General features: G+C 43.7%; 1 protein-coding gene across 1 annotated transcript in view; it reads left to right on the forward strand.

Annotated features, from left to right (window-relative positions):
- Etf1 (eukaryotic translation termination factor 1) overlaps window positions 1-9,626 on the forward strand; it is a 32,368-nt gene extending 22,742 nt beyond the window's left edge. Inside the window, exons 5-11 of the mRNA XM_050135039.1 lie at window positions 1,772-1,910; window positions 2,108-2,298; window positions 2,630-2,759; window positions 4,603-4,758; window positions 5,143-5,207; window positions 6,280-6,427; window positions 7,357-9,626. Coding sequence (XP_049990996.1) covers window positions 1,772-1,910; window positions 2,108-2,298; window positions 2,630-2,759; window positions 4,603-4,758; window positions 5,143-5,207; window positions 6,280-6,427; window positions 7,357-7,439 — 912 coding nt within the window. The 3' untranslated portion in view covers window positions 7,440-9,626. The remainder of the gene's footprint in view (window positions 1-1,771; window positions 1,911-2,107; window positions 2,299-2,629; window positions 2,760-4,602; window positions 4,759-5,142; window positions 5,208-6,279; window positions 6,428-7,356) is intronic.
- Window positions 9,627-14,365: the final 4,739 nt, after the last annotated feature.

The following is a 14,365-nucleotide window of genomic DNA, read 5'->3' on the forward strand; positions in this document are numbered from 1 at the left end:
ATTCGTATGTTGGAATTGTACAGTCTGTCTAGCCTTTTTCAAGATTGTTTGTGTGATAACATTTTTGTACTGTTCTGCCACTCTGTCATTGAGCACTCTGTGGTATACATCGATGTCTGGGTGGTTTTCACTGTCTGGCTTTCATGAACATTTTGTGCACAGGGATTTGTTTGTGTAACCATTTTTTTTATTTTTGTAGATTATATATGTAGAAATAGAACTGGTAGCTCAGATAGTAATCACAGTTCATCTTTTGAGAAGTCACTTGTCTAAACCATAGGCAACTTTTTACATAGGTATTTTTTCTTTTGTGTGTGGGGGGTGCTGGTGATGGAGGACAAGGTGCATGTTGCTGAGGCTGGTTTTAAATTCCTAATCCTTCTGCCTCCACCTCTGAAGTGCTGGGCACTTCATCTAGACATCCTCCGTCACAACTCTTTTCAGAATAATGCATGTTTTTTATGATACTGCTCATTAGGATGTTTGAGGAAAATGCTAAGGATAACGAATTAGAGGCAGGTGATTGGCTGCTGGTTGATTGGTTACCTCTGGCTGGTCTATATTCTTGCACCTTAACACTAAGCTCACAAATTCTTCAAAAATAAGCAAATAAAATGCATTTGATGCTCGTTTTGGGTTTCGTTTGTTTTTTGTTTTTCCTGTTCTTATAAAACCCAAATGAGTGCTAACTCTGAACATTTATGGTGGAAAAGAAACCTCATTAGACTGACCCAGATCAGTCAACAGTGAGCAATCAGGAATTCACAGTTGGCTCCGAGTTCAGTCTCTTGCCTTTCATCAACCTAGAGAAAACCCTCTGCAGTGGAATTAGAACTGACATTTGTCTGCAGTTTACAGTGGCTGATTTTTGCTAACTTGACAGGAATTCCAATCCCAGTTGAATCTTGCTTGACTGTATGGTGGTCTAGCTTAACTTTTTCTTAGTGTCTAGTTAGTGCCTGGCAAAGGCCTCTTGGGACTGTTAGCAATTCTATCTGATAGATTTACTTATATCAACTTTAAAAGCATATTTTGGATCGTTCTGACTTAAAAAGTACCCAATAGCTGTATTGTCTGACTTTAGCTTGGTTATTACATTAGCATAACTGATTTTTACTTTTCTTCCAATAATCATTAAAATGACTAGTAGAGGTAAGGGTGGAGATTCTAGTACCCTCAAAACCCAACTTTGGCCCATACCTGAAGAAGGTGTTACAAGTGAATCCCAAAACCTGATTTTCTTGTTTTGTTTAAGACAGGGTCTTGCTGTCTAACCTAGGCTAGCATTTTGGACTCAACTCTCATGCCTCTGCTTCCCAAGTGCTGGTATTAAAGGCATGCCATCACACCAAATTTACAATATATGTATCTTACTACTGTTTCGTTCGTCCAAAAATAGATTGCTAATTCAGTAGCCTGCATTCTAGACATCTTTATAAAGGTTTCTTATTCATTAATTAAAGTAGAATGAAAGATATATCAGTTCTTTATTATGGTAAAATCCAGAGAAGTCACCTTAACTGCTTTTAGTTGTGCCCTTCTCAGTGTGTGCGGTCAGCGTCTTACCCAGAACTAATCCTGTGACTGTAAACAATGTTTCCTGCAGAGTGGAAAACTCCATAGTCCTAGCTAATGTCTGTGCTTACTCCATTCCCTCCATAGTGTTCATTCCATGTTGAGTGGGATAAAAGAGCTCCTGTGTCACTGAATTTTGTCTCTACCTTGACAGAGCCCTGGAGTTCATTGTACAGTGTTGTGTTTGTTTTTTTAGGCTCTTACAGCATTACTTTCAGATGACAGCAAGTTTGGTTTTATTGTAATAGACGGCAGTGGTGCTCTTTTTGGCACGCTCCAAGGAAACACCAGAGAAGTCCTGCACAAATTCACTGTGGATCTCCCAAAGAAACACGGTATGTAGGAGGAGGGGCAGCGCCTGAGTCCTTTTGCTTTCCTCTAGCAGTAGTCATGAAGCTCAGTTTGTGCTAAACAGTGGGGGGGGTGGGGTCCTTTTTCTCTGTTTGTAGCTTGACTGGTTATTTTGTTTCTACTTCATGGCCTATTGAACTCTAATCTTTAACCCTTTCTTCCCCATACTTTTGTATCAAAGGCAGAGGAGGTCAATCAGCCTTGCGTTTTGCCCGTTTAAGAATGGAAAAGCGACATAACTATGTTCGAAAAGTAGCAGAGACTGCTGTGCAGCTGTTTATTTCTGGAGACAAAGTAAATGTGGCTGGTCTGGTTTTAGCTGGATCAGCTGACTTTAAAACTGAACTAAGTCAGTCTGACATGTTTGATCAGGTAAGAAATAAGAAACAGCGGATGGAGTCTCTAATGTGGGGTACATTCGTCCCCAGCATATTATGCATGTGTTCGTATTCCTAGCCATAAATTCCCTAGGTTTAAAAAACATCTCTGGGTAGCGATGGCTCAGTGGTTAAAGACACACACAGCTTTTACAGAGGACCTAACTTTGGTCCTAGTGCCCACATCAGATGGCAGACAAATACCTGTAACTCCAGCTCCAGGTGGCCAATAACTTTTTTATTTTTATTTTTATTTTTTTAGGGAGAGAGTGGGATTTTACTAAAGGTATTTAAGGTCCTAATGTTTTTATTTTTATTTGTGTCAGAGGTTGCAATCGAAAGTTTTAAAATTAGTTGATATATCCTATGGTGGTGAAAATGGATTCAACCAAGCCATTGAATTATCTACTGAAGTTCTCTCCAACGTGAAGTTCATCCAAGAGAAGAAATTAATAGGTATCACTGAAATACTATTTTGCTTATCCTGTGAAATATTTTTGGTATGATATCTGAAGAAAGACACTAAAAAGGTATAAAAGAAAGGGCAAGCCAGGGGGTGGTGGTGCATGCCTTTAATCCCAGCACTGGGGAGGCAGAAGCAGGCAGATCTATGTGAGTTCAAGGCCAACCTAGTCTACAGAGCTAGTTCCAGGATGGGCTCCAAAGCTACAGAGAAACCCTGTCTTGGAAATGAAAAGAAAAACAAAAACAAAAAAATCCAGGCAACCAGGTGGGTGGTGGTAGTGGTTGGAAGGCAGAGACAGGCAATCTTATTGAGTTCGAGGCTTTCCTGGTCTACAAAGTAAGACAGCCAGGACTGTTACACAGAGAAACCCTGTCTTTTTTTTTTTTTTTTTAAATCAGGTGGTAGTGGTGCACACCTTTATTCCCAGCACCTTGGAGGCAGAGACAGAGAACTCTGTGTTCGAAACCAGCCTGGTCTACAGATGCGCTCTAGGATAGGTTCAAAAGCTACAGAGAAACAATGTCTCAAGAAAGGGAAGGAGAAAGAAAGGGCTAGATGTAGTAGTTGATATTAAAAATCCCCACACTAGGGTGACTGAGCTTAGATCAAGGTCATCTGTAAGAGCTTTTAGGGCTTTTGTCTGTCTCAAACAAAGCTAAAGTGAAAAAAAAAAAAGTAAAAGAATAGAAAACTAAACATTTTCACTGAGGGGGAAAAAGTATCAGCTGGGGCTGGAGAAGATGGCTCAGTGATTAAGAACACTGCCTCCTTTTCCAGAGGATTTTTCACTGAGAAAAAAAAGTATCAGCTGTGGCCAGAGAGATGACTTGGGTTAAGAGCACTGCCTGCTCTTCCAAAGGTCTTGAGTTCAATTCCCAGCAACCACATGGTAACTCACAATCATCCATGATAAGATATGGTGTCCTCTTTTTAGCCTGTAGGCATACATGCAGACGGAACACTGTATACATAATAAATACATCTTTAAAAACACAGTATTAGCTGGACATGTCTATGTAATCTTATCACTCAGGAAGCTGAGGTAGTGGTATTGCCACAAGTTCCAACCAGCCTGATTTTCAAGGTGAGATTCTGGGATGAGGGCTGGGTCCAGTGGGGAAGTGGCTCAGTAAATAGTGCTTACTTAGCATTCACAAGACCCTCGAGTCAACTCATAGCACCAGTATAATATACCTTAGGGGGAGCCTGTAATCCCAGCACTCTGTGGTAGAGGCAGGAAGATCAGAAGTTCAAGGTCATCCTTAAGTCTAAAGTACAGCACCAGCCTTAAAGGGGTGAGGAGCTCAACAGAAATGATCCAGAAACCCTTGGTTTCCTCAGCCACATGGGCCTAAGGCCATGAACAGCTAGACTGGAACAGGCTCGCTCTGATGGGTCAGCTGCCAAGCCTGGGACTGAAAGTGGGATTCTCTTTATAGCGATCAGGACTGCGGGAACTGATTGCATAACCTTGTGAGTTACAAAATCCAGAGCTGTGCAAGGCCCTTAGAGAAACTGTGTAGTATTTGCATATAGTACATGTACATCGTCCCATGTACTTTAAATTATCTCTCAATTACTTACAATACCTTGTAAATGTCATATAAATAATGTACCTTGTAATATATTGTAAATATTATATAAGTAATCATACGTTATTTAGGTTACAGTGACAAGTAAATGTCTGTGTATGTTCAAAAACAACCATCGCAGGCTTAGCTCTCTAGTACCTCTTGGTATGCTGTGCTTACTTTTCTGCGTGTTTAATCCATAGCTAAGTTCATGGATATCAAGAGCCACCGTATATTTCATTGTTACATCCCTAATCCACAGGGCGATACTTTGATGAAATTAGCCAGGACACGGGCAAGTACTGTTTTGGAGTTGAAGATACACTAAAGGCTTTGGAAATGGGAGCTGTAGAGATTTTAATAGTCTATGAAAATCTGGATATAATGAGATACGTTCTTCATTGCCAAGGCACAGAAGGTAAAAAAAGATGAAAAATTGTTGCTGTCTGTTACATTTCTCTGTGTTAAGGAAGCCTTGGTTTCAGGCGCAGTTAGAAGGGAGCATATAATTGCATAGGATTTAGGATCATGTGTCTCTGTCTGTGTCCATGTTGTGTTCCTGCTACTGCCGCCCCTACCCCCACCCCCATCTATTTGATGGCTGTTCGCAGTTGAAGTTGACAAGGAACGGGGCTGTGTCTTTGGTGTTTCCCTATAGTGGCAGAGTACAAGGGCTGTATACTGGGGTGTTTATGGAAGATTTAGTCCAGGAGTCCTGTTCTTATCTGATCTCTTTATTCTGTTAGTATTGTGAGAGCCAGGATAACACTTTTTTTTTCTTTTTTAACTTTTAATACGGCAGAGGAGAAAATTCTCTATTTAACTCCAGAACAAGAGAAGGATAAGTCTCACTTCACAGACAAAGAGGTATGTAAACTTGAGTTCCTTTTGTAAGGATAACATACAAAAGCATGAATGCTAGAGCCCACGATCTGACTCCAAGGGAGGGGTCGCATTAATAAGGGCTGGGTGTGGTGTACACCTGTAATCTCAGCTGGGTGCAAGGCCAGCTACAACTACACGAGATGGTAGCTAGTTGATTATTTCAGTATTTCCCCTCTGGCTATAGCCTCAGCAACAAAATGTCAAACCATACTTAGCCAAAAAAGGTTAAGAAATCAGGAAAACACTCTTATCCTTGAAATAACATAGATTTAATTTGAATAGCACTGTCCCACCCTGTGAGACCTATTTGTTTTATTAACATTTCATCAGCTTTTTCTTTGAACTTATCTAAATTTATAAATGCATTGCCGTGATTAATAATGAATGCTACATTCCTAACCAAGACAGCTATAATGGCAGCTGCCCTGAGTTTTGAGTTAGGCTGATGAGGAAGAGGCACATGCTGCCCGAGCGCCGACTCCAGCCTTTTGTCTTCTGACCGCCGTGTGTGCCTTATGGCATGTTGACGGCATATACATACAGAACTGCATGCTGTTGAAAACAAGCTGACAGTGGGGCTGAAGAGATGGCACAACAACTAAGAGCACTTGTTCTCACAGAGGACTGGGGTTTGGTTCCTAACATCTACATGGCAGCTCCCAGCTGTCGATAATTCCAGTTCCTGGGCAACAGGCACAAATGTGGTGGTTTTGTTTGTTTGTTTTGTATTTTAATCTGCCATGTCTCTTCTGGGCTGTTGAATAAAGAGGAACTACAGCAACCTAGTTTCTAGAATCAACAATAGGAATCATTAGACTACTAAGTATGGTTTGACAGTTTGTTGCTGAGGCTACAGCCTAGGGAAAATACTGAAATAATCAGTTTATTAACCATCTCAGTTATTCAGTTATGTTCCCAAGAACCAAGATATTTTTAAGATTATACATTTATAGTACTCTAATGGGTAAGAGGATCAGTGAAGATGGGCTGGGGCATTGAGGGTCCTAAACTTTGTGTTCTGATCCCTTGTTTCTGTGTCCTGACTGCCCTGTAGACTGGACAAGAACATGAATTGATTGAGAGTATGCCCCTTTTGGAATGGTTTGCTAACAACTATAAAAAATTTGGAGCTACACTAGAAATTGTCACAGATAAGTCACAAGAAGGATCACAGTTTGTGAAAGGATTTGGTGGAATTGGAGGTGAGTAGCAAACCCCAAACAGGATTTTTTAACCAGGACCTCTAGTGGCTAGCCTGAAATAAGTTAGTTCAAGTGGCATATGCTCGCTCTACTTGAAAGGTGGTTGGAACAGCAGGTGGAGGCATATTCCTTAGTTTGAACCAAAAAATAGTTTTTTATTAGCATATATTTATGTGTAATAATGGATCGTGTATCTTTGGTTTTTTAAGACTCGGTTTCTCTGAGTAGCCCTGGCTGTCCTGGAACTTGCTTTGTAGACTGGGCTGGTCTTGGACTCAGAGATCTGCCTGCCTCTGCTTCCCAAGTTGTGGGACTAATGGGACTGAAGACTTGTACTAGCATGTCTTTTTTTAATGCATGTTCATGATGTATTTAATATTTCATCTCTGGGGTTTTGTTTGGTGTGTTTCTGTGTGGGCACAAGAGTGCCGTGGCATGCATATGGAGGTCAGACAGCTTACAGAAATCGGTTCCCTCCTTCCACCTGTGAATCCTGGGCATCTGCTTATGCAGCAGTGCCTTTACCTACAGAACCATCTTGCTGGGCCTGTGTTTGTTTGGGGAGTACAGCTTTGTGTCTGCAAACACTCGGGTGTCAAAGGAAAACTGGGAGTTCACTCTTCCATCACGTGGGTTCCAGGAATGGAGTGACATCAGGTTTAGCACATGCACTATTATTCTCTACTCCACTTCTCCCTCTCCATTATGTTTTCTTAGGGGGGGGTTCTGAGGCTCACTGTGCCACCCAAATTGGCCTCTAACTGAGCAATCCTTGTACCTTGGCCTCCCAAGCACTGAAATTTGTATTTGTGAGCCACCATGCCTAATCATTGCCATTTTGTAATTTGGGAAGAAGATGGGCTTCTCTTGGAAGAGCAATTCTTCCTGCTTCAAGAACCCAGATCACTCACTCTGCTTTGCTTCTTCAGGTATCTTGCGGTACCGAGTAGATTTCCAGGGAATGGAATACCAAGGAGGAGACGATGAATTTTTTGACCTTGATGACTACTAGGTAGTCGACCTGGGTCCGGCAAAATGTGCCTCACCCTCCAGCATTCAACCCAAGGAGCATACCCGTGGTGGAATCCAAACAGATCCCTGCCTTACAATTGGAACATTTTCAGAACTCAATCCGTGAGCATTGGATACTGAAAAGAAAGCGAAACAAAACCAGACCCAACCCTACACTTTGGTTTGTCATGGAGTCAGCGCAGCAGCCACAACTAAGTCCTAAATGCCACTGGACTAATTTAAAAAAGAACCCCAGTTTTTACTTTTACTTGATGGTAAAATTGGTTGCTCTTGTATTTTATGGAAAAAAAAATGATTTTTTTAACCTTCATACATAGAAGCAAAAAATACTTTAACTGCTGTAAACCTTCAAAAGTTAGTAGAAGTAAGATCATACTGGTTTGTTTCTTATTTTGATCAGAGAATAACTAAATTGCTGCATTTCGCAGTGACCCATTTACATGGCATTCTCAGCTTAGACTGCACAAGAAGAAATATATGTGGTGAAATATTGGAACTGTTTCTCTCTTGGTCTCTGTTTAATGTTGAAAGGGTGAGCTAATAGGAGGCAATTTCAGCTTCACTCCCTCACACTTCCCACTCCCAGACTGTCTGTTTCAAAGGTGCAGATTGTGTTGCAAAGTCAGACTGAGTGCTAAAACATTGGGGCCAGCACATTCTTGGCTTCCATCTTTTTGGAGGCACATTTGGCCAAGCATTTGGGAGCCCTTAGTGTCACTAACATTAATGAGGCTCCTCCCTTTGGTCTCAGCCTACTAGGAACCAGTGTGGGATGGACACGATTGGGCTTCTGTGCTATTGCTGGGCTTGGGAGAAATAAAACATGCAATTTAAGTGGAACCAAAAAAATGCAAAGATGATCTTGCTTGGATGTATTCTTGATAAACGGAGGTGGTCGTGTTTCCTGTGTTGGGTGGCATGAGATTATGTGTTTTGATTTTCTTTCTTCCAAATGAACTGCAAGGTTTTTCACATGAACCACAGACAAGACATGTATGACTGCATGTTTCTCAAACCCCTGGTGGGGCTGGAGCATCTGTTTCAGAAGTGGGACTTAAAGCACTCTCAGATGAGAAAGTATGGGAGGAGGGTGGGGAGGGCAGGGGGGGAGGGATGGGACACAGCTTCTGGCACCATGGATTAAACCATGTTAGATCCAAAAGTTGGCCGAAAACCTGAAGCTTATGCTTCACAGCTGGGCTGTAAGTTGGATTTGAGCCCAGTTGAAGTACAAGGTCGTGTTGTGCTCAAGGTGGTGACAGTAAAAGGAAGTTTAGGATGTGCCCAGTGGCAGCAATGGGGAAAGCATACCAAGTGGACTTTGAAGGACCAAAGGTTTTAAAGTCAGTTGGTATCACCCACACTCACCAGGGTGGTGGGGTACATTGGGTTTCAAATTGGGTACTTTTAACACTTTAGTGCCTGACTGCTGTTCTTCACTGACTTGACTCAGTCACTTGTAGCTTTATTGGTCTGAACCAGCTCCTTGTTCCCAGGTTACAGACCTGCCTATCGTTCCAATAATCCTGTTTCACTTGAATGAAGGGAGTATGTCTTAAATGTAAAGCTTCTGGTTCTCACACTGTACTCTGAGGTCCAAATGACTGTCTGTCGTGTAACCCAATGTCTCAACCCCCAGTGAGAAGTCAATTCTCTCGTGTTCACCAACATGGCAGGCTTCACCAGAACAGGCTTTTGCTTTGGGCTCTGCTGTTTGTTTGCAGAATACCCAAGAGCAAGCAAACACACTCTTCCCAGCAGTACCTTAGGGCTTTGCCATTGTAAATGGGTCTAATGTGATATGACAAGACCAGAGAAATCGGATGTAAATTTACAGTTTTGAATATGCCTGTTGTTTCACATGATACATTTAGGGTATGCAGCTCCTTTTGTAGTTTTTATTTTTACTATTTAAGTTTGGAAATGATGCCAAATTTTTGTATTTCTTTAATCAATGTGTTCTCCTTGGTGATATATATTGCATTATATATTGATGTGTGTATCAATATATACCGATATGTGTTACACTTCCACATACAAACACATACGTGAGAGGGGTGAAACCGTAGCCTGCACTCCCTGGCCTCTGCAGAGAGACCCTAAGAGCAGAATCTCGGTGTTGTGATGTACAGAAACGGAGAAGAGTATTAAACCATATTTAAGAATATATTTTGTGTGCTTGAGATTCTTTAGGAATGTTCCTAGGAAAGTCTGAACTACAGAGACTGAATTCTCCCATTATTAGATTAGCCATGCCTAATAAATGCTCAGCCTTGCTGATTCTCTCCATGTCAATGAAGAACAGCTGAGGTTGCAATCCCAGGGCTATGCTATGGGAGCTTCCACTCTCTAGGGCCAAGCCAATTTATACCTTTCTCCACTTTTACGTGTATGCCAGGAGGGAATGTGCATGTGTTCAGCTTTGAATTTTTGTTTGTTTTAAGATATTTCAATCCTACCTATACTCCATGGAGACAGATTGTGTCACCTAACAGGTAAGAAGGCCTTCATTAGCAGCTCTTTGGTGATAAAGCCAAAATTTTATCCTAGTCCCAATTCTTAAGTTAATTCTGTGTCCACTTCCCTTTGAGTCCTATAAAAGGTCCCATAGTCCTGTGGTGGTACAAGTTTGAGGCTAATCTTGGCTTCAGTCTCAAAAAATGAATGAAAGAATAGCTCAGGGGGCTGCGTAAGTTATCTCAGCAGTTAAGGCTGTAAGCCAAGCCAAGTGGCACGTGCCTTGAATCCCAGCACTTGGGAGGCAGAGGCAGGTTCAAGGAGAGCCAGGGATACACGGGGAAATCCCATCTTGGAAAATGGGAGGGGCGGGGCACTGGCTACACTTGAAAGTGTGCGGGTTCAGTGCCCACATGGTGGCTCACAACAGGCTGTAACTCCAGTCTTAGGGGATCCAGTGCCTTCTGATCTCCGCTGGTACCTGGTGCATGCATTAAAAGTAAATCTGGTGTCGTGTGGTTGGTGCATATCTTTAATCCCAGCAGTTAGTCTCTTGAGTCCTTGGTCAGATCTTAACAATATTTCTTTTCTCTCCTTAAAGGTTTAGGAACATAGACGTTCATTTAACTTTATTTTATGTGCATTGGTATAAAGGTGTTAGATCCCCCGGAACTGGATTTTCAGACAGTGTGGGTGCGGGAAATTGAACCCCAGGCCCTCTGGAAGAACAGTCAGTGCTCTTAACCATTGAGCCATCTCTCCAGCGCCCCCGCCCCCTTTCTTTGAGAGTTTAAGCGTAGTTGAGAAATATTCTGCACATGGCTTGCTATTTCCAGTTTCAAAGAAAACTGACCACTAGTTGTGATTTTTTTTTTCTTTCCCCTCTTAATCCATCACTGCTTTTTCAGTGCTTTCTCATCTGACCCAGAAAGTACTCGGATTAAGCCAGTCTTCCTCTGGAAAGAGGCAGGCACACTGCGCAGCAAAGGAGGGGGTGTTTCTCCTGCAGCGTGCCTAGGTGGTGTTCCTAATTAAGGTTCCGCTGTTGGAAGGGCAGGACGTGTGAGCTGCGGCTTTGCCTGTCTGGGCCTGCAGTGCTGCCATCTCGTTCCCCGTTCCCATTCCCACACCACAACCCTCCCAGACAGGCCCAGCAGATTGGCTGAATGCCACGGTGGAATTTAAGGTTATGTCAGCTTCCCTATAGGCAACTCGAGTGCCAGCTGGAATTCGCATCTGCCAAAGTCCCACCCTGATGGAACTGTACCTCAATGGGTGTAGGAGCTGATGGGGGGGAGGGGACTGGGGTGGAAACATGGTGTTACAGCCTGTGAGACAGGACGCCACACGGTGGCATGAGGCCCAATGAGAACTAAAGGAAAATAAGCAAGACATTCTTCTCTGTACGTCCTGGCCCATGAACTGCCCTGGAGAGTAGAGCCATCTCCAGGAGTCCCAGAACTTGGCAGGCTTGTCCTTACCTGGGCTTAACAGGAACCCGCCTGTAATCCCTGATCCCTGGGAGGCTTGGGCAAATCAAAGCCAGCCTGTTGAAGCTAGTGAGATCCTATCTCACAACAAAGGGCTGGGGATGTGGTTTAGTGCTACGTTTGTCCGGTATATGTGAAGACTTTGGGGTTGACTCTTGTACCATGCCGAGCCCCCACCCAGTTCCCCAGCACATGAGGTGTTAAAAAGCCCTGGCTTTGAACTACATGTGACAGACACACCTGCAACCCCCGGCACTCTGGAGGCAGGAGAACGGAGTTTTCTAGGCCAGCCTTCCTAGCTGGAAAGACTGACAGACTGGCTGAAGAATTTCATAGTGGTGAATACATATGGTGAATGCATAGCCCGGTACCTGGAGCTCGATTGGGCCTGTGGTAAAACTTACTATCAAGATTCCTTGGCTACCAGCTTCCTCATGCATGTGTCTAGAGTGACTTTATAGCAGTGACCACAAGGTGGTGCTACACTACAAGGATACTAGCTGTGGATGAAATCCGCTTCATCTGCAAAGGCCGGATCTCTGACCAGCATCAGATGTCGGGGAACAACTTGCTTTGTCCTTACAGTCTGGAGATATAGGGAGGGCAGTCAACCAAAAGAAGGAGGAAGAACCCAGGAGGCTCATTCAACGTCTGCTCAGTTTTTGCCCTCTGAAATCTAGGTTTGAACTGTCACCTGTAAAATAACTGTAGTCACTGACATTCGAGTTACATAACCCTAAGAAACCACAGAGACATAGTTCTATCTGTCCAAGCTATTACATGGCAATCTAGGACTCGGTCAGGTCTTTTTGGTTCCAAAGTCATGAAATGCAGGTAATTCTTGCATTAAGGGGGGGAAATGTTGGGGCAAGTAAGGTTAAGTGGGCATGCATGCCCATCCACTGGGGGCTTTCCACCCTGCCTGAGTTGTGTCCGGAAACACTTCTTCCTTCCCACAGCACACATTTCAAATGGATAGCCATCTCATCCCCAACACAGTTGAAGATGGACGGGGGGGGGGGGGGGGGGGGGGGGGNTCCAGCATCCTCACCAGACCTTGGAGGAGCACACTTAAGATGCCAGCAGGAAGATGAAGGAATTGAAGGTCATCCTATACTGTGTTTAATGCTAGCCTTGGTTACATAAGACACTGTCTCTAGGGTTGGAGAAAAACAATTTATCCAAACGGTAGTGTTTGTCCTTGGGCTTGTATTAATTAGCCCCAGTCCCGCTCCGAGCTAAGCAGGTGCTCCACCACTGAGCTACATTGCCACCACACACCCATCTACTCCTTTTGAAGCAAGAAAGGTCTTGCTAACTTGCACAAACTCTTGGTCTCAAATGTTTTTTGGGGTTTTTTTTAATATTTATTTATTTATTATGTATACAATATTCTGTCTGTGTGTCTGCCTGCAGGCCAGAAGAGGGCACCAGACCCTATCACAGATGGTTGTGAGCCACCATGTGGTTGCTGGGAATTGAACTCAGGACCTTTGGAAGAGCAGGCAATGCTCTTAACCACTGAGCCATCTCTCCAGCCCCCGGTTTTTTTGGTTTTTAAATTTATATTTTTATATGTGCATTTATGCCTGCACACCAGAAGAGGGCACCAGATCTCATTGTGGATGGTTATGAGCCACCATGTGGTTGCTAGTAATTGAACTCTAGTAAAAGACCTCTGGAAGAGAATTCAGTGCTCTTAACTGAGCCATCTTTCCAGCCCTGCTGATTTTGTTTTTGTTTTTTAGACAGGATTGCTACATAGCCCTAGCTGTCCTGGAACTCCTCACTGTATAGGTCCAGCTGACCTTAAACTCAAGGACCCACCTGCCTCTGCCTCCCGAGGGCTGAGCTCAAAGGCAGGTGCCTCCACCCCTGCCTCAAGTGACTGTTGCCCTTTTTGCTCAGCATCACAAGTAGCTGGTGACACAAGAGTGACAGGTACCTGCATTGTGCCAAACTTGCCCCCAACTAGGTTACTTTCTTTTCAATTTATCACATTTTTGTTAACATTTTTTAGAGATGCATGTCACAGCTTATATAAAAAAAATAGGACAACGTGTAGGTGGAGATTCTCCATCCCCCTCCCCCTCCTGAGCCCTCTTGCCTGACCCTTGCCCCTGCTCTTCAAATTATATCATTGATAGGACAGTTAACACTGAGATGTGAACTGTAGATCAAACCACCAAAGCTGGATTCTAGCTTTAGCTGGGCGGTGGTGGTGCACGTCTTTAATCCCAGCACTCAGAAGGCAGAGGCAGGTGGATCTCTGGGAGTTCCAGGACTGCCAGAACTACACGGAACAAGGACTATTTGGGGACCTTTGAAGGACAAGGTCCTAGACAAGCAGCAGGCGATGGAGAAGCACAGCTACCTGAAAACATGGAGTCCAACCTGAAGACAGACTTGTGTCCTTCATCTCCAGTCAGTCCGCTCTCGACTACAGTAGCCTAATTGTTTCAGGGAGAGAGAGCGAGCTCAGGAAGAGCACTGGAGTCGCTTCCAGAGGACCTGGGTTCAATTCTCGCCACTCGTGCACATCAGTCCCTGGGATCTGATAACCTCATGGCATTTACACGTATTCCACACGTGTGCACAGACATACATGCAGACAAAATACTCTTACACAAAATAATGTGTATGGGTGTTTGCCTGCATATATGTCTTGCACCAGCATAAATACAGTGCCTGCAGAGATCAGAAGAGGGCACTGGATCCCATGTAAGTGGATGGCTGTGAACCATCAGGAGGGTTCTGGAAACAGGATCCAGGCCCTCTACAAGAGCAACAAGTGCTCTTAACTGCTGAGCTGTTTCTCCAGTCCCCCAATACTTGCGTTTTTTGAGACAGGGTTTATGTAGCCCAGGCCAGTCACAGACCTAGTTATCCTCCTGCCTCCACCCCCTAAGAGCTGGATTACAGGCATGCACCATGCCTGGATCTTTGAGAATCCTAACTT

This window comes from Alexandromys fortis, unplaced genomic scaffold (genome assembly GCF_014885135.2).
Source record: "Alexandromys fortis isolate MF-2015 unplaced genomic scaffold, M_Fortis_MF-2015_v1.1 scaffold_25, whole genome shotgun sequence".
Taxonomy (NCBI): Eukaryota; Metazoa; Chordata; class Mammalia; order Rodentia; family Cricetidae; genus Alexandromys; species Alexandromys fortis.